The 20,507-nt window shown below is 41.5% G+C and overlaps 1 protein-coding gene across 1 annotated transcript in view; it reads left to right on the top strand.

Moving 5' to 3' along the window:
- Positions 1–20,507, top strand: part of LOC140918001 (uncharacterized) — a 152,295-nt gene that overhangs the window by 90,928 nt on the left and 40,860 nt on the right. The window contains exons 40-49 of the mRNA XM_073361527.1: positions 700–1,002; positions 3,492–3,721; positions 4,840–5,001; positions 5,926–6,003; positions 8,819–9,175; positions 9,778–10,134; positions 11,244–11,594; positions 13,465–13,596; positions 14,867–15,235; positions 15,782–15,955. Coding sequence (XP_073217628.1) covers positions 700–1,002; positions 3,492–3,721; positions 4,840–5,001; positions 5,926–6,003; positions 8,819–9,175; positions 9,778–10,134; positions 11,244–11,594; positions 13,465–13,596; positions 14,867–15,235; positions 15,782–15,955 — 2,513 coding nt within the window. The remainder of the gene's footprint in view (positions 1–699; positions 1,003–3,491; positions 3,722–4,839; positions 5,002–5,925; positions 6,004–8,818; positions 9,176–9,777; positions 10,135–11,243; positions 11,595–13,464; positions 13,597–14,866; positions 15,236–15,781; positions 15,956–20,507) is intronic.

A 20,507-nucleotide genomic window follows, 5' to 3' on the forward strand; every position in this document is an offset into this window, starting at 1 on the left:
TCATTTTTTGACAAAACCCCAAAACATTTTGAAGAAAATTTGGGGAAAACGAAACAAGTTTTTCTTCATTGCCATTGTTCCCCTGGAGCAATAACATTTCCCAACCATCTCTACAGAAAATACAGGGGGATGCTGGCCCATAGCTCCGTCCCTTTCTGGGCTGGGTCTGTGGAGTGCAATGGAGGAGTTGCTGACACGTGCGCTGCAGAGCTCCGGGAGGGACTGTGCACATGGGGGCTGTCCCATCCCACACCATGCACTGGCGTAGAACAATGTGCCTCTGGGGCACCGTGTGCTTCCAGTGTCACAATCCCTTGCCAAGTTTCCCTGGATGGTGCATCTTACTCAGTCCAGGGCCTTGAAAAGCACAGTTTGGCTCTTAAATATCACACAACTTTTTAAGAAGAAACCTAATGCGAATAGCAATTGCCTCAGAAATACTATTATAATGTAATGTGCTCTCATCAAAAGGTATTTCCACTAGCTGACTAATTGCTGTCTCTCTCTTTCAGTAAGCAGATTCCCTAACTGGAATGAGCTAAATAATTTAAGACAGCTAATGGAAATGCATTTAATTCCTGTCTATATTAAATTAAAGGGTTACTGTTCATGTTTGACAAATCTGATTATTTTTTCTCCTCTTGTGTCAGTTTCCCAACCCAAAGGGCTCTGTGCAATTATTGTTTCTGACCCTTACAGGTAACATTAGTGTGATGATCAACAAGGCACTGTATGGGCTGAATCTCAGGAACAGAAATGTATTTGGGAATATCAGCCTGCACAATATCACTTTCACATTGACTCAGAACAGCAGCCAGGCAATCCCAATGGAAGCAAAGTTAAAAGGACACCTGGAGCTCAATAAAGGGATCAAAAGGGGTCTAGCTAGTTTCCAGGTGGATGAGCAAGCTCTCTATATAGATGTTTCCAACGTCATGAGTCAGGAACACAGAGGAATCACTGGGACTCTCATACATAACATCAACTCTTTAAAAAATGCAGGTATGAAAAACTACGCCTCAATCAAATTGGTGTGTAACAAAACATGGTAAACGTGAATTTAAGCTCAGTGTAAATGAGTGCAAGCTCATACAATCTAGAGTCAGTGGGGTTACACTTACTCCAGGGCCAAATTTGCCCCATCTCCTTAACTTCAGCAACCTTCTTATTGATATTCTTAAGAAAATGCAACAGAATGGGTGCAAGACCTATTAGAGCCATTTAAACTCTTCTATATATCCCTGCTTAATGCATGTCCATCCATTGCTCTAAGCCACATTTTTGTACATGTTTTCCCTTGGGACAAGTCAGAATTATTTCTTGTAAAACTCCAATTGTCTTTGAATGAACCACCTTGTGGAATAGGAATAAGCATCCATTTGCTGAGTGAAAACAAATGTTTTAGCCTTTTCTGGTATGTAGGTTTTGATAGCTCCCTGCTGGCTGAATGCACCTAGCCCTCTGCTCTTGAATAGTATGGCTTGGTTGTTTTGTTTTTGTTTTTTGAAAATTTCTAATAGCAGTATGGTGGAGCTACACACAACATACTCCTATCATACAGAATTCTTTTGAATGTCCCACCAAGGCCCCAGGTATAGATTCTCAAAGACTATAAAGAACAGGAGAGTTAAGAATCATTCATCCCTTTATTTAGGAAAGATGATCCCTTGGTTTCCAAAAATAATTCAAAATCCAAGTAGTGTCTTTAAATTTACCCTTGTTAATCCTGTAACACTATAGGGGGTTTCATTCCCATCAGTCCATATTAGGAATACATTGTAGAAACTTTCAGAGTAGCAGCTGTGTTAGTCTGTGGCACCTTAGAGACTAACAAATTTATTTGAGCATAAGCTTTCGTGAGCTACAGCTCATTTCATCAGATGCATTCAGTGGAAAATACAGTAGGGAGCTTTATATACACAGAGAACATGAAACAATGGGTGTTATCATACACACTGTAAGGAGAGTGATCACTTCAGATGAGCTAATACCAGCAGGAGGGGGGGGGGAATAAAACCTTTTGTAGTGATAATCAAGGTGGGCCATTTCCAGCAGTTGACAAGAACGTCTGAGGAACAGTGGAGGAGGTGGGGGGGAATAAACATGGGGAAATAGTTTTACTTTGTGTAATGACCCATCCACTCCCAGTCTCTATTCAAGCCTAAGTTAATTGTATCCAGTTTGCAAATTAATTCCAATTCAGCAGTCTCTCGTTGGAGTCTGTTTTTGAAGTCCTTTTGTTGTAATATTGCAACTTTTAGATCTGTAATCGAGTGACCAGAGAGATTGAAGTGTTCTCCGACTGGTTTATGAATGTTATAATTCTTGACATCTGATTTGTGTCCATTTATTCTTTTACATAGAGACTGTCCGGTTTGACCAATTTACATGGCAGAGGGGCATTGCTGGCACATGATGGCCTATATCACATTGGTAGATGTGCAGGTGAACGAGCCTCTGATAGTGTGGCTGATGTGATTAGGCCCTATGATGGTGTCCCCTGAATAGATATGTGGACACAGTTGGCAACAGGCTTTGTTGCAAGGATAGGTTCCTAGGTTAGTGTTTTTGTTGTGTGGTGTGTGGTTGCTGGTGAATATTTGCTTCAGGTCGGGGGGCTGTCTTTCCCTACCCGCACCTCCCGCTCTCCTTGTGGTATTAGCTCATCTTAAGTGATCACTCTCCTTACAGTGTGTATGATAACACCCATTGTTTCATGTTCTCTGTGTATATAAATCTCCCCACTGTATTTTCCACTGAATGCATCCGATGAAGTGAGCTGTAGCTCATGAAAGCTTATGCTCAAATAAATTTGTTAGTCTCTAAGGTACCACAAGTACTCCTTTTCTTTTTACTGTAAGGAGAGTGATCAGGTAAGGTGAGCTATTACCAGCAGGAGAGTGTGTGTGTGGGGGGGGAACCTTCTGTAGTGATAATCAAGGTGGGTCATTTCCAGCAGTTGACAAGAACGTCTGAGGAACAGTGGAGGGGGTGGGGGGGAATAAACATGGGGAAATAGTTTTACTTTGTGTAATGACTCATCCACTCCCAGTCTTTATTCAAGCATAGGATAATTGTATCCAGTTTGCAAATTAATTCCAATTCAGCAGTCTCTCATTGGAGTCTGTTTTTGAAGTTTTTTTGTTGAAGAATTGCCACTTTTAGGTCTGTAAACAAGTGACCAGAGAGATTGAAGTGTTCTCTGACTGGTTTTTGAATGTTATAATTCTTGACGTCTGATTTGTGTCCATTTATTCTTTTACGTAGAGACTGTCCAGTTTGGACAATGTACATGGCAGAGGGGCATCTCACTGATCTATAGTAATGTTAGAAAAAGCTAGGCTATTATTTTGAAAAGTGATAGAAATGATCAATTTTTCTGTTTATAAAATTTTATAGATAATTGGCACTCAATGGTACTGAAAATTCCTTGAATGCTTCTTTGCAGCATTGTGCATCATTTGTTCTGATTTGGCTCTATCTGTCAACAGGATTTCCTATGGATGGCACAATCACTGCCATGTATGACCATGTCATTGCCAACCACACTGTTACTATAGCCTTACAGAGTAGCAGTGAAAGGATTGCTGCTGCATTTGGAGTTGAGAGACTGTCCTTAGAATCTCCTAAATCCCAACTAACTGCAAGTTTGAAGCACAACATCACAAAGCTAAAGAAACACGGGATCCCTTTTACTGTAGAAGGTGCCTGCTATTACCAGGTAAGAAGAGTGATTAGTTCAGTCTCAGGCAGAACCATGTGAAACAATTGTAGATTGTTCCTGTGAGCTGTTAATCAAATGCTATGTTTCGCTCCAGAGGTAGCTGCATTTAGTGGTGGCAGAGTAGATCCCTACATATGTGTGTGCTGAATTGCTGTATTGAAGAAGGGTTTCTGCACAGCTTTTAGTCACACTTTACATCAATCGTCTGAAATCTGGACTGGATTTAAACTAAATACACTATGTTAAATTCTGGATTTAAGTTAGTGGTCTGTTGTACAAGAGCAGAATCTTGTCTATTTGTGTAGCCTGATTGCACAGAAAAATGAAGCAGGTAGGCAGAGCCTAGAGGGATGGTGCAGTACACAGGCTGCTGTCAGGAGAGCGCTCACAAACCAAAGCACTACTGATGGATCTAACACTGGTGTAAGCAACCTTGACAATTTCCCTTTCACATCTGTTCTAAAGAGCTGAACTTCATGTCCCTTTCCTTCAAAGCTGTTGATCAGCATGGGCTTTCCCTCTTCTCCTGTGTTATTTCCACCCATTGTTGTGGTTAAGCACAATCCTCTGCCATAGACTTTCTGCGCGAGCAAAGCACAACCTGTTCAATCCCTGTTATACAAATGGAGAGACTGAGGTGCAAAGTACTTTCCCTACCACTCAGATGTGTTGCCAGGCTAAGATCATTCCTGTCAGTGATGAACTCAGATTCTATGGAAAGGAACACTAGTAAAATTAACGAAGTCCCCTGCTCCAGAGGACTCTGTGCAATTGCTTTTTCAGTCACTTACTGGTAATATCGTTGTTGTAATCGGCCAAGCTGTTGGGACCTGGTCCTTCACGGTGCTGAGTTCTCTCCACTCACATTGGGATCCAAAGGAGCTGAGGGAGTTGCACCTTGCAGGATCTAGCACGACATGAAGATTCCGTCTCGGAGACAAAGGCAGGCTGAGCAAGCCTGTGCAGTGTGCCTTTCGTCATGATTCTGAACCGTGCTCTCACTGCAGGGGGCTGTTGTCTTCAGAGCCTGTGGAAATAACTCCTCCATGTTTGCCAGCTGCTACTATTTTGTTGCTGTTTGTTTTTTCTCACAATTTGGTTTCTCTTCTGGTCAGAACTTCAGCAAGAAGATAGCTGCCGGGGTAACAACCAGGGTGGAGAAGGAACACTTGAAGGTGGGAGTGGAGAAGAAAAGCACCAGCAGTACTGTGGAAATTGCCCTTTCATTCCACCATGACCTGGGAGGACTGCTTAACATTGTCCCACCAGTGGTACAGGTCAGCAGGAAAACCCTTGCCTGGGGTATATGTGATATATCTCACTGTCCTTCATGCTCTGTTTCTCAGGTTTAAATCTTGTAAAGAAGAGAGCTAATGGGTCAAAAGGGGGAGACCTTTTCCAAAACAAGACCAGCATGAAAAGACTGAACGTCATTCAAAATCCCATTGTTCTTTTAAGCACTGCAGGACATATGGGACTAATTTTTCAAAGCAAGACACAATGGTTGAACCCACCAAAATACAAAATGCAGACCCATTAGCACATTTACATCATTATCGGGTAACCAGGTGCCTAGTAACTCATGTTCTAATATGGGATTTTACAGATGAGGCAGGTTTGGTTTTTGTGGGTCCAGCTGTTATTACTGTTCATTATTGAGATTTGCAGTAACGGCCAGAAGATGCTAGATACTGTGCAGGCACAGCCCCTGCCCCATAGAGCTTAAAATCTATATCACTTGAAAATGTGTTCCATGGTACAGCAGGTGGCATTAAACACATTCATATTTATTCTGGTGATAATTACATTTACTGTGTCATTTTCATTTTAAACATAGGAAATACCGCAATACCATGGCAAAATCAAATTCACAGTGCGGTCAATAGATTTTTTTAAAGAATGGATCTCACTCTATGTTCAGTAAATAAACTTTGCCTGCTATCTGAGGACATTCTCCTCTCTCATGTAAATGTTCTAGCCCAGTGGGGTCAGTTTAAAGACAAGTTTTAGCCTCAGAGCTGACCTGCTACTTATCTACTTGAGCCAGACCTATCGTTCTCAACTTAGGCTGGTATTTTTATGTCTCCTTATTCTTTCTCCTAAAAAGCAATTTCTTAACTTACTCATTTGACCATCTGCTCAGTATTTAGTCTGATTTACTCTTATTTTTTTATTAATATATTATGCTGATATGCCTGCAGGTCAATTGCAATGGAAAATCTACGACTAATCAGCTTTCTGGTCATTGCAGTGGAGAGGTTGCAAGCCGTTTATTTGAGGTACAAGTTTTGTTCTCAGAACTCTGCCACCAACAATGTACTGTTTTAAGACCTAGTTCCCATTGAGTAACTATTGGAGGTTGTTGTAGGGACAGAAATGGGTCTGAGTTAACCAGAGGTTTTGTACACACTTTCAAGTATCTTTACTCCTTTAATAGCATATGGGACATGCAGGTCAAAGCACTTGTTAAACAAACACTGGACATGCACATGTCAATGTTCAGTCTTGCCACAGCTGGATGGGAGATTTATTCTGAGTTAGAAGCATCAACACAATTTATATTCCAGTGGTATACATTTGCATCCTTGGTACATCCATACACACCTAGTTTAAAGCCGATAGCGGGGACAAGGGGTTTACAGACCAGACAGGTGCAGTTTCAAAGGTGATATCTGAGCATCATTCAACAGACAAGTTGCATTATTTAAAATCAAAACTCAGTGCAAGTGGTCATGCCTGGAAAAAAGTCCAGTGGCACCATGAAACATAGGGAGCATGCAAAAGCAAAAGAGTCTCATGGATGTTACTGGAGTCCAAAAAACCAACCGTTTCTGTAAACTAGAAGTGAAAAGGAATAAAAACTACTTCAACATGAGCAGAGCTCTTCTGTTATTGAACAACCTACCTGCAATTAATTAGACCTAGGAGCAAAAGTTAGGGGAGTGAAAGAGAAAATACAGATTGGTGAATTTACTGATTGTATTGGTCCAATAAAGAGTCTGTGTCTTTGTCAAATCACAAGATGATAAACCTTAAAAACATATCAGTTTGTTACCCATTTTACCTTTCCCCACTTCTGTTCTGAGCTGGATCGGAATCAGTAATCCCCCCCCCCCCAAGCAGTGGCACTTGGACCAATGATAAAAGAGAAGGTTTTAAGCCTTATGTAAGAGGACTCATCTCATTGTTTGGATTACCCCAAATTCCCTGTTCATTCCTTTTTATGCCATGAACGTTTCTGAAAAAAGGCAAAGAACCTAATGAAACTGATTGTAGTGTGAACTGCCCTTCAGGGTTATCTAACACTGCTCTTCATCCTCTTCCCACCCCACAGAGAAGGCACATGATAGAAGGAGAGCTATCCTAGAAAGAGGCTGTAATAGCTCAAGAGAGCCAAATGTGCATGTGTAAAGTCCTGTAACTGGATTTCCAGCAGTGTTATTCAGATAAGAAACCTCTGCCATTCTGAGCAGGCCAGGAGATTCAGAGGAAGGGTCTCTTTCGTTGACACTACCACTTAGCTGGCTTATCAACACATTGACATTATCACTCCCTGGTAATAGTGCTGTGGCTACAGTGATCTCCCAAAAGGTAGCAGAGAGAAGCTTTTGGTGTACTAGGAAAGGAATTAGGGCAAGAGAGAGGGAGTGTGTCTGAGGATCTATACAACATTGAAACTGATCAGATGAAAAAGCTGCTAACGGCTGTGCTGAAAGAATGCCTGGTGTTCCAGCCCTGGTCTCAGTCACACAGAGGCATGCAGTCCTTTCATTCTGTTGTCTTTCTCAGCAGAAATGAAAATTTGCACAATTACAGTGCATTGCCCTAATATCATGCACGATGGAGCAATCAGAACACAAGTTACAGTTCAAGTTCATGGCATAACACGTGGTTGCAACAGAGGTGTATAGTCATATGATTATGCCAGTAAGCAATATCCATTAGCAAAGATTTATTTTTATTTTGTGTCCTAGCCTTTTCACCTGTTAGCTATCCCGCTCCCCCACACATCCACACCCCTAATGTGATTGCTCTGAAAATGAAGTTTTACATTTGGTCACTTAGGGATGGTTAGCAATTAGATGCTAAAGCCAAAGACCCACAGAGGGAGACTGTTTATGGCTCTCCCTCCAAATCAGCATGTAAATTTTTTAGATTACATAAATTCAAGGGTTGCAGAAATAGGACTATTTTTAAAAAAAAGCAAAACTGAAAGAGACCTTTTAGTTACTGAATCTTTGAATAGCCATGATGACATATTGTAACTAGGCTGGGGTTTGACAAATCATGCATTTGTTGTTTGACGATAGCAGTTATTAGTTTAGACCAGTTATTTCAATGGTGGCAGCAAGTTCAAAGAGACAGATACCAAATATCCCAAGGTTTTTCATCTGAACACATTAGCCAAGATGAACAGAGTTGCAATTGTTCCGCTCCTGATATAGCTGTGTTGCCCATGCAATTCACAGCGTTTTAATTTTCTCATACAAACTCTATTTTTTTCCCCCCTATTTGGTAGTTTGCTTGGGAAGACACCTGCAAGATTCAAACTGTTTTGGAAAGATGTTCCTTATATTGTAACACTTTCTGAACATTTAATTAAAAATATGCTTACAGCAAGCAACTCGTACAAAATATTAAATTTGGCATCAGAAAGGGAGAGATGCCTGTGGCTAACAGAGGCTCCCACTGATGCTACGTAGGGCACAACAGACAAATATAGTTTAATTCTAACCTCACTTCTGTGCATCTAATCCCCACTAACACTGGGCAAATTCTCACTGAAGTCAATGGGAAACTGACCCTGTTTGAGGTCAGAATTCAGCCGGTTGGTTGCAGCTAGCCATATCAAGCTCCCCAAATTGCTAGAGCTAACTCCAGTCTGATTTTATTAGTATTATGAAGAAAGTGAGGGGAAAACTCAGTATAAAGACTCTGGGCCAGATTCTCCACTTATGTAGTCATTTATATCTGTGCAAAGTGGGTATGAAATGCTCCCAGATGAGAATTCTTCACTCACACAAGGGCCCTTTTAAAACAATATGCAGTGTAACATGGCAACAAAATCGGCACTACAGTTCTTCTCTATTTTAGATGCCAGCAAGAGTTTCACTTAATGGGTCAGTGTTCACCAGCAACTCTACGGCCAACTTCATTGGACATGTTTCTTCCGATGATGCCTTCATCCACTTGCACCTCCATGCCACCGGTGGCCTCCAGCACAGAGTGGAGATTGGATTCAAGCATTCCTTGCCTCAGCTTCAGTCTCTGGGCATAGCCAAAGAGAACCAACTGAAAGTGTCAGCAGTAAGAGGAGACAAGTATAAGGGCCTGCTGGATATTGTCCTTGGACAGTGCACTTTCAAAGCAGATGGAGAAGTGAGGCCGGCAAGCAATGAAACAGATACAGAATGGACAGTTACTCTGATGAATACGTGTGTCACCCTTCAGGTAATTATCCAATCTGCTTTTCTATAAAGTGTTCTAGCCTTTATGTTTCAAGTTTTGAGTGGCCACAGAGAACTACCTCCATATTTAACACCCTCGGCCACTCTTACTCCTGGAGTAAGAAGCTACTCAATGGCAGGGTGGCAGAATCTTGCCCTGGAGGTGCAGGAGACAGGGTTGGTTATCAAATGTGTTCTGCAGTAGCAGCAAGGTAGTGTTTGCAGATGTTTTAAAGTTGAGAACTTGGAGTAATACAGTGACCGATGTTACTGTCATTGCCATAAAATAATGTTTAATCCCAATTTTGTAATTAAAAGAACTCCTTCCTCCTAGACTCTAATAAAATCATATCCTTTCTGTCTAGGATTAGGAATTTGGAAATTTACTTTTCCTCGCCAGTATTTATTAAAGAGTTTTTCTGATCGTATTGTTTATTCCTGAGGCCATTTCCAATTCCTCTGTGGAACAGGCTGCCTTAAATGGTCCCATCCCCAGGCTTGTTGGAAAAATGCCTTGTAATCAATTAGAATCAGATTAATAGGACAGTTGCTTCTACAAGAATATGTGGCGTATTTGTTTGAAACAACTTTTCTCTTCTGTCACAGAAGGTGGGATTACCTCAGACTCTAGTCACTTGGGGCTCATTCATTGTGAACACCTGCAATAGTAGCTTAACAATAAACCTCCAGTGCGATGGCAAAACAGCTGATGTGCAAATAGATAGCTCCTGGGGACACAAACACGCTTTCCAAGGAATGTTGAGGCACTCAGTTCCCCAGCTCAGTGACCTAGGGCTGCCTGCCGAAAACACCGTCCTACTTTCTGCAGCTAAAGGATCTACCGTTGAAGGCATTTTGTTGCTACAGGCTGGTGAATGCAAGCTCAAGGCTAGAGGAGATCTACAGACCCAGAATAAAACTGAATGGACATTGGAGACAGAAATGGAATGTCTGCTTCTGCAGGTAGACCGGGTGGCTTTTAAAAGAGATTCTGGATCAGTAAAGTGAAGGACTAATGGAGATTTAGCTAGAGTATGCTAAGGGTGGGTTGCGCAAGCCTCTCTGTGTTGCTTTGCAAGCAGATCTCAGTCTTCAACTACAGAACTGGACTGAGGCACTGGAAAATGCACAGATATCTGATGTTGACAGATGCCCCCTACAGAATAGAATTAGATGAAAATTATTGCCCGTTGTCACCATGGCAAGGTTTGAATGCCATGCTCCAGTAGAGGTTGTCAAAAGTTTTTGTTTCTTTCAAAAGAGTTCAGTTTTTTTCATTGAAACCAGAAACTTTGAAATTTTTGTTTTTTTCCTTTGTATCCCCACTGAATGCAATAGAAAGAATGATTCCCAGGGCTTTTAGGGGGTTGTTTCTAATTATTCATTTTTTTCTGCTTTTAATTTTTCCAACATGAACTTCTTTTTAAAAGGCTATGAGGTGTCAAAAGGAAAAAATGAGAAAATCGCAACTGTTCACTGTGTTGCCTTCAGTGACAGAAAGAGGAAAAACTAAAATTCAAAATATTAAAACTTTAAAATATTTTTCCTGAAAACTTTTGAAAAAATATATTCAGTTTTGAACCATGAAAACCATGCAGAAGTGGCTTTGGAATTTCAACTGGTTTTGCAAAATTGTTTTTCCATTTTCCCATTGGGTTGCATAGAATCCCACTTGCAAAAACTTGTTACTGTTTTTATGCAGGTTAGTGTATTCTCAAAGTTCTAAATGGTTCTGATCTGAATTAAATAAGGGATGGTCAATAGACTTTCCTAGACTGAGGAACTAGGTAGTTTGAGTTTTTGCAATTTAAAGACTTTATACTATCTGTAAAGAAGTTGTAAATTCTAGGGGCCAAACCCCAAAGTCCTTTCTCAGTCTTTATTCAGACAAAACTCCCACTTCAGTGGCTGCAGTGGCAGTTTTGCCTAAATAAATGGCTTCATAAAGACTTCAGGCTTTGTCTCTGAATTTTTAATGTGACCATCTCATGTCCCATGAGCTGATGGGGAAAAAAGTAAATATGAGTCTCATTGTGGATTTATAATCCAAAAGGATATTTGTCTCTTGATAGGATCTCAATATCCCGGTTCAGTCACAGCTCATCGGATCTATTCAGAGGGATGGCTGCCAAGCAGAACTTCTCTGTACCCTCAAAACAGATGGCAAGTCTGCCCATCTGAAAGTGAGAACAGAGTGCCAGTCAAACATCACAGTGGAAATTGAATTCAGGCATGAACTGCCTCAGCTGAAGGAAATACCAGGAGAAAACAAGTTGTCCATCATGGCAGGAAAAGAGTTAAAATATAGTATTGACATAGAATTGAAATCAGGCACTTGTGAACTTCAAGCCAATGGAGACCTTCAAGTGGAAAACAAACTTCAATGGAAAATGCTTATGGAGAACAAATGCAAAACAATGCAGGTACTTCCTGGCATAAAAAGGATGAAGTAAGATAACTGCTTTTACTTGTTACTAGCTGCAGCTAGTTCTAACACAGGGCTGAGTGCTGCTCCTATTGAAGTTGATGGAGGATTAGCTAACGATGTCAGTGGGAGCAGAGCCAGGACTTTGCTACACAGAAATTTAGACAATGTTAATGTAACAAAAATGAATCCTGTAGGGACTCCACACTCTTTTCTAAGTTTAAAGAGGAACCCTTTATAAAAATAATGTGCCACTCTAGCAGCCAAAAACACAGTAGCAATACTATCATAAGGCATAGGGCCAAAATCTGCCCTGACTTACATCCCAAAGTGAATGGATTTGTATAATTTGGCCATACTGTTTGTGGATATTTACTATAAAATACCTTGGTATTTACTTTGTAAGGGACAACAGTTAAAGCACCTCAGGTGCTGATCTTCAGAAGTACTGAGTACGCACAAAAAAGAAAAGGAGGACTTGCGGCACCTTAGAGACTAACAAATTTATTTGAGCATAAGCTTTCATGAGCTAAGCTAAGCTCATGAAAGCTTAAGCTCAAATAAATTTGTTAGTCTCTAAGGTGCCACTAGTCTTCCTTTTCTTTTTGTAGATACAGACTAACATGGCTGCTACTCTGAAACTTGAGTACGCCCAGTGGCTTCAGCTGGAGTTGCGGTTGCTCAGCACTGCTAAAAAGCATGTCCCAGACTGTATACAAAATATCTAAACAATCTGCAGAGACAAAATGTAAATATAACTTTAATCAGATAATATCAAGGTATGGAAATTTTCATGCATCTTTATAGAAAATTGAGATTGCTAATGGACTGATTAAAAAACCTGGTTGCTTAGAAATCACAGACTTGAAAAGTCAATATTTACCAACACTTGCCACATACTGTAGTGTTAGAAATGAGTTAGTTAAAGGGCTGGTTGAAAAACTAAAAAATCTATGGACGTTTTCAATTTTTTCCCCCAAAATGTTTGTGTTCTGGTTCTGTTTTGAACTGTACCGTGATCTCTTCCCCATCTGTCCGTGGGCACTCCTTCCAAGTGACAGGCCTCTACCTGCATTTTCCCCAGAATAGAACCCAAATCACCCCACTTTAGACTGGATCACAAGCTACAACACCCCTGTGTCACGAACTGTATTTAATCAGATGGCACAGCTATGTTTGGGTCCAACTGTAGAATCCTCTCCAGAAGTTTGTGACTTGTATGAAATGCAGTGACTCAGGACAGCTTCATCAAAAACAAGTATGATTTATTTGTTCATAGAAACTTAGCTAGAAGAGAGAAACAGAGTTAAAACAAATAAACAAAGAATTGCCCCTGACTGCAAGGCAGTCTGCATGGAGGGCTGGCAGGAAAGCAGGCAGTTTTTAAAACCTGGCAGGTGAAGGTGGAAAGTTTTGGAAATACATTATCACTGAATTGGGCAAGATTTACCAGGACACTCTGGCTGCTTTGGACCACTGCCATGCAAAATAGCCATAAACTTGGCTTCACTGAATTTATGGTGCACTATGTCACCAGAACAATGCAAAGTACAACACCGAATCTGACATATAATAGTCAAGAAAGGCTTCCACATTATCTTGTGCCCTATTTATGCTATACCACATATTAAAATATAAGCAAACATTTTAAAATAGGCAGGAGGAAGAAGGAATGTATACTCTTTCTTTACTATTTATAAAAGGTTTCTGATATTTACCATGCATTATACAATCATGGTGTCTGATTTACTAGTCTTCCAGCCAGATGCCACACAGTCCACTTATTAAGGGGAAAAAAAAGTTACATAAACATAAAAGATGTTACAGCAAGTCATTTTCAAGCGGATTGTTTATTTTATTTATTGCAGCAGCTTGGAACACCAATAAAAATTGATGGATCAGGCTACATCATGATAGACAGAATGAACCTAGATTCACAAATGCTAATAATTGTCGATGAAAGTACATTACAGGGCCTTCTTATACTAAAAGCCACTAACGTAAGTATCATGCTGATTATTGGAATGAGTGTGGGGTGAAGTGTGACTCATACTTGCAAACTGCTATTTTATTACTAGGAAAAACAGGTAGGGAAACTGCAATTTTGTCTTTTAACAATTGTTAAGTAATGGACAAATATATAGTTTAAGGCAACATTCAAGTCCAGAATGTGATTTAGGTAATTGAACAGTTGGCTGCTATAATGTACAGTAACTCAAATGCTACGAATAACATAATACAGCCCACCTCAAGTTTCTTAATTACTTGCTTATATTCCTTGAAGATTTGTTTGTTTTTATATTGTACTATTAAGGCTTTTATTATATTTGGACAGTAAATACCATGCTCAATACAACAAAACAGAAGCTAACATCAGACTAGATGCAATATATCTCTTCCTACTATAATACCATTTAATAGTCATAAAAGTCTATAGCAGTGTACATAATAGAAGAAGTAAAAGGTTTCTGATTAATAAAGTGAACTCTGTGTTTAACAGTGCAACTTGATAGGGCAGTGGCTAGTTCAATCATCTTCTATTTCTTTCTTCAATGACGCAGTAAAAGTATGGCAGTTACAGCTTGCCTTCCTTTTGCCAGTTGGCTTTTCTTGTTGTCAGATATTACTAGATTAATAGATTCATAGATACTAAGGTCAGAAGGGACCATTATGATCATCTAGTCCGACCTCCTGCACAACGCAGGCCACAGAATCTCACCCACCCACTCCTGTGAAAAACCTCTCACCTATGTCTGAGCTATTGAAGTCCTCAAATCATAGGTTAAAGACTTAAAGGTGCAGAGAATCCTCCAGCAAGTGACCTGTGCCCCATGCTACAGAGGAAGGCGAAAAACCTCCAGGGCCTCTTCCAATCTGCCCTGGAGGAAAATTCCTTCCTGACCCCAAATATGGCGATCAGCTAAACCCTGAGCATATGGGCAAGATTCACCAGCCAGATACCCAGGAAAGAATTTTCTGTAGTAACTCAGATCCCACCCCATCTAACATCCCAACAAAGGCCATTGGGCCTATTTACCATGAATATTTAAAGATCAATTAATTAGCAAAATCATGTTAGATAGAAGAGTACAAATACTGTAATACTATTAACTTCAATACAATTATTTCTAATTTACTCCAGATTGTGAAGAGACCTAGACTCACTGGGTTGTCCTTTGAACTGCGTACAAACCACAAGGGCTAGGCTCTTTACACACACTGAGAAGAATATCATATTTTAAACTTTTGTGTGTGTTAAATTGTTAACAGGACAAACAGGAGCTGGATGCCCTGATAACTCATAATATTCAAGGAGCCATTGACCTTGGCATTCCTGCAAGAACATTAGTGGATGTGACTTCAGAAAAAAATGGTGACCTCTATAAAAGATTCATTCAGTTTAGTGTGGATGGCAAACAAGTAAGTGTCTCCACATATCTATTGTCCAGAGTAAAGGTTGGAAACATCGAGCTGATTTGGTTGGTGACAATTATTTTTTCCCCATTTGGAATAGGTGACAGAGGGAGCCTCGTTAGAACTATGGATGATACATTAAAAGATATACCATGCGTGGGCTCTTTCATGGCCTTACAAGCTACACTTAAAGAAGGCTTGAAAGTCATTGCACCACGGACACATGCCCACTCAAGAATACCGTGAGACCATTCACGAGACTCACCCTGTGACTCACCCTGGATATTTATCCATATTCTTAAATAGAAAGGATAACTAATTAAGAGCCTGATCTAAAGCCGTTAAGTCAATGGGAGTCTTTCCATTTAGTATAGTGGGCTTTAAATCAGGCCTAAGGCCCCCAAACCAATGTTCTTTACATTTATGGAAAGATTCTCATTCACTTCAATGAGTGCTGGGTTGGGCCCTAACCTGCTGGGTCACCCAGTCCCCATTTTTTTCAATCTTCCTCTTATAACAATGCATTTGATGTCAGAAATGATCCAGGTTGCCCATCTCCAAAGGCGTAGCAAAACTCTTCATTTGTTAAGAGTCTTTTCTTTGTGCAACACCATTACAAAGCCAACACTATTACATTCCCTCCAGTTTTTAGAAAAACACGAATGACAAAACCCACATTCTATTTATAACCTATACAAATGTTATGATATCCATTATGAAATGTTTTCCCTAATGCAGTAGAAATGATAGTTATGATTGGTCACTATGTAGTTTATACTGAAGATGCACTACATACAGGTGATAACATATTTTGTGCTGACAAAACAGATTACAGAAGAATTGAGCTTTATTCGGAAGCTGGACCATGTGTCTATTAACTACAAGCTCACACATAACATAGAGGCGCTGAAGGCACTGAGAATAGAAGACAGGATTGAGTTGCAGGTATGTTGTCCTTTGGTTTGTACGGTAATAGAAGTGGCACACATCCAGACAGTAACTGGTTATGAGGGAAGCAAAAGGAATACAACAGAACTGTAATGGCAAAGAAAGGATTGTAGATGTTACTGTGTGCAGCCGCTACTACATATGAAAAACTAGGAGTCATTATTGCTCGAACATGATGGAATGCTTCTCCATCTTGATGTACTGTTCTTGTTCTCTCCTTCTTATGCTTTTGTTACCGTATTATCCCTTCTGGAGGAAACAACAACACTGGAGATTTCAGAGCAGCTGTACAATACTGCTTTATTTAATGTCCCAGTTCAACAAAGTTAAATTAGCATGAGTAGCAATTTGGTACCACAGACAAATAGGCCCCAGGAGCTGCAGGTAGCATAGATTGTTTCCAACATTTTAGCTGCTTAATCTTATGCTTGGTAACGTCTTGGCTTTTTCCTGCCTCCACATTAAAGCATCTGAGCTGATCTCTTTCCCTCCATCCCACCAACTCATCTTCCCTTCCTATTTCCATAACCACTCCCAGGCTACTGTTCCTTCCTTAGTTTCTGTCCCAGCCAGCTGCCGTGCTGCTCTTGAGAACCTTCCCTGCCTTTAATCCATCTGTCCTAGAGAACAGCTATTGTTCCTGTCCTCCAAAACCTAATTTTGAGCCTTCTGCTATTTCCCACACTTGGGCACTACCTCATGAGCATACATGTTGTAGTCCCAGCACTGATCACAAAGTGTGCAAAGTTTTTACAGTTATTTGTTGTACCAGTTGTGACATTTAATGTACTAGGACATTTGTTGTCTGTATACAAATATACCTGGCAGTCTTCAAACCTGCCACCAGTGTGTGACACAAGCCAGTTGACTGCGTGAAAAATGGCCGAACACTTGGGTTTTGCATGTCATGCCATAATGGGCAGATTATAAATCTGTTGTTGCTTCTTTGAGTGCTGTTGCTGTAGGTGCTCCACTTCAGGTCTCAGTGTGTCCCGGCACCGTCAGTTGGAGATTTACGGTAGCAGTGTCGCGCATGCGCGGTAGATATCTCACGGTGCCGTTGGTGCCGCGTCTAGTGTGCACATGACCTGACCCCTCCAGTTCCTTCTCAACCATCCTTGGCTGAAGACAGAGCTCTGGGGAAGTGTTCACCACTCTTCCCATACCTTTAGAAATAGTAGTTTAAATAGTGAGTGAGTGAGTTAGAAAGTTATCGTTAGTGTTAGTGTTAGTTTTATTTAAAGATTTTTTTGGTTACTTCTTCCGATTTTACCCTCCACGTAGTTTCCCCGCACCAGGGTTGGTTAACCATCAGAGATTTGTGGCTCCCCAGGCTTTAAGTGATGCAGCTCCTGCCATGAAGCAATGCCCGTTTCTGATGGGCACTCATTGTCTCGGGGAGGCATGTATACCACAAAAATGCACCCACTGTAGCAACCCGAAGGCAAGAGCCTGGCGCGACTGGGATCTCCGCTGGAAGAATAATGCCCAAGGATGACTGGTTTTTCTGCCCTCGACCTCCAAGATGTTTATATCTATATTACCATACGCCCCACTCACAGGAAATTCCTGCGATTCACAGTAGGACACGACCATTTCCAGTACAGAGTATGACCATTCAGCCTGTCCATTGCGTTGTCTTCTCCAAAACTGTAGCAGTAGTAGCGGCACATCTATGCAAACAAGGGATAACGTTTTTCCCATACTTGGACGATTGCTTTCTCAAAGGTCCAACTCAACAAGAAGCACTGGACACAGTCCAGATGATGATCACACTATTCAGGGATCTAGGGCTACAGATAAATGAATGAAAAACTACTCTAATCCCTGTTCAGCAACTGGACTTCATCTGGGCACATCTCAATGCCATCAAGGCCAAGGCATCCCTACCTCTGAACAGATTCATAACTCTGACAAACCTCATCTTAGAAGTCAGAGTAAGCCCCCAAATTCCAGCTGATACTGTCCGACAACTGTTAGGACACATGGCAGTCACAATGTTTGTGGTACGACACGCAGGACTATCCTATGCGTGGCCTACTGCACTGTTTGAGCTTGGTATACATACCGAACAAGCCCAGCCTATACAAACAACTTACAGTACTACCCTGTGTCTTGGACTCTCTACAGTGGTGGACAAGACCAGAAAATATATGCCTGGGCATCTCATTCCAACAGGAACCCCCATCAGTAGTAATCATAACGGACGCCTCGCTGATAAGATAGGGAGCCCACATGCATCAACACATGGCTTAAGGCAAATGGTCTCCTGTGGAGACTCATTTGCACATCAATTTACTAGAGTTATGTGTGGTTTGCAATGCCTGCAGACATTTTCTACCACATGTAAGGAACGAAACAATCTGCATAATAACAAACAACACTGCCTGTATGTTTTGCATCAGTCGTCAAGGCGGTGCTCAATCACACTCACTAGGCATCGAAGCCATGAAACTGTGGACCTGGTGCATACACCATAACATAAACATTTCGGCCTCCTACCTTCCCAGCTGTCAGAATTTGATGGCGGACATACTGAGCAGGTACTTCTCTCTGGACTATGAATGGGAAATGAACAGGGGAGTCCTGTAATCCATATTTCACCGGTGGGGCACTCCCCTTATTAACTTGTTCACATCCCCAACAAACCACAAATGTGCAATGTTCTGCTCGATAGCAGGAATGAGACCATGATCACTGGAGGACACCTTCCTCATCACATGGGATGCACAACTCATGTATGCATTCCCCCCGATTCCCTAATTTCATGTGTGATACATGAGATATGTATAGACAAGGTCATCCTGATAGTCCCGACGTGACCCAAACAAGCATGGTACCCTTACCTGCTATGCATGGCGATATGCGCCCCTCGAGCTTTCCGTTACCACTTGGACCTGCTGTCCCTGGACAACGGTCACACTCTTCACCCAAATCCAGAGAAACTTTATTTACAAGCATGACTCCTACATGGTTCCATCATGGCGAATTAGCCTGCTCGGAACAAGTCAAACACATATTACTAAACAGGAAAGTGAACACGCATAATACTTACTTTAAAAAATGGAAGACACCTTCCTGGTGTCAAGAAAAACACTTGGCGGTCTCCATTACACCATTACCTACTGGAACAGAAATGCTCAGGTTTAGCAATGAGCTCGATCAAAGTCCATCTTGAGGCCATTACAGCATTCCATCATGAGAATGACAGGACCTCGATCTTCGCACACCCCATTACTAAACACATCCTTGCAGGGCTCCAGAACATTTACCCAGAGGTTCGCCAACCTACTCCAGCCTGGGACCTCAGTCTGATATTGAAATGCCTTACCAGGCCACCATTTGAACCACTAGCCACCTGTTCCCTCCTCATTTATCCATGAAAGTGGCCTTGTTGGTCGCTATTACTTCTGCCAGATGTATAAGTGAGATAGGGGCTCTCATCACCGAGCCTCCCTATACATTATTCTTCAAAGACAAGGTCATGCTATGACCACACCCAAAACTTCTACCAAAGGTCACATCATCCTTTCATATGAATCAACCAATCCACCTTCCCACATTCTATCCTAAGCCTCATGGGACTCCCAACAGTGACCACTTTGCATACATTGGACATTAGGTGTGCATTAGCTTTTTACTTGGAAAAAAACAAACCTTTCCAAAAATCTCCCAGATTTTTTGTTTCTACTACCAAGCATTCCGTTTTAAAACATGCCCAGCATTCCACTCAGAGACTGTCAAAATGGATCTCCACATGCATTCAACGATACTATCGTATTCGAAACACTGACCAGCCTGCACACATCTGAGCTCATTCTACATGCTCAGTTTCAACCTTGTTAGTGTTCCTAGACAATGTTCCAATATTAGAGATTTGCAGGGTGGCCTCTGTCCACACATTCACTGAGCACTATGCAATTACTGAAGACTCCTGGGTTAACACCATAGTTGGCTTAACCATACTTACCTTTAAGACTCAAATGAACCTGAAGTCCCTCCTTGCCTTCTATGGGGCACTGCTCTACAGTCACCTGAAATGGAGCACCCATAAGGACAGCACGCGAAGAAGAGAAGGTTCCTCACCTTGTGCAGTAACTGAGATTCTTCGAGATGTGTGTCCCTGTGGGTCCTCCACTACCCACCCTCCTCCCCTTTACTTCTGAGTTCTCAGTAAGGACTCTGCGGTAGAGAAGGAACTGAAGGGATTGGGTTGTGTGTGTGCTAGAATGCAGCACCAACGGCACCACGAGACACCTACTGCGCACGTGTGGACACTGCTACTGTAAATCTCTGATAGACGGCGGTGGGATGCACTGACACCTGAAGTGGAGCACCCACAGGGACATGCATCTCGAAGAACCTCAGTTACTGCACAAGGTGAGGAACCTTCTCTTTCTCACCATATGAATTAAATAAACCAGGATTCTTGTGGGATGAGATTTTCCAGAGGGCAGGGATGGTTTCAGGCTGCTTCCAGTTCAGTCAAGTTAGGTTGCCTGCCCCCCACCTCTTAACCCAAAAAACAATTAATTTAGGCTGGCCCTAC

Source organism: Lepidochelys kempii, chromosome 10 (genome assembly GCF_965140265.1).
Source record: "Lepidochelys kempii isolate rLepKem1 chromosome 10, rLepKem1.hap2, whole genome shotgun sequence".
In the NCBI taxonomy this organism is placed as follows: domain Eukaryota; kingdom Metazoa; phylum Chordata; order Testudines; family Cheloniidae; genus Lepidochelys; species Lepidochelys kempii.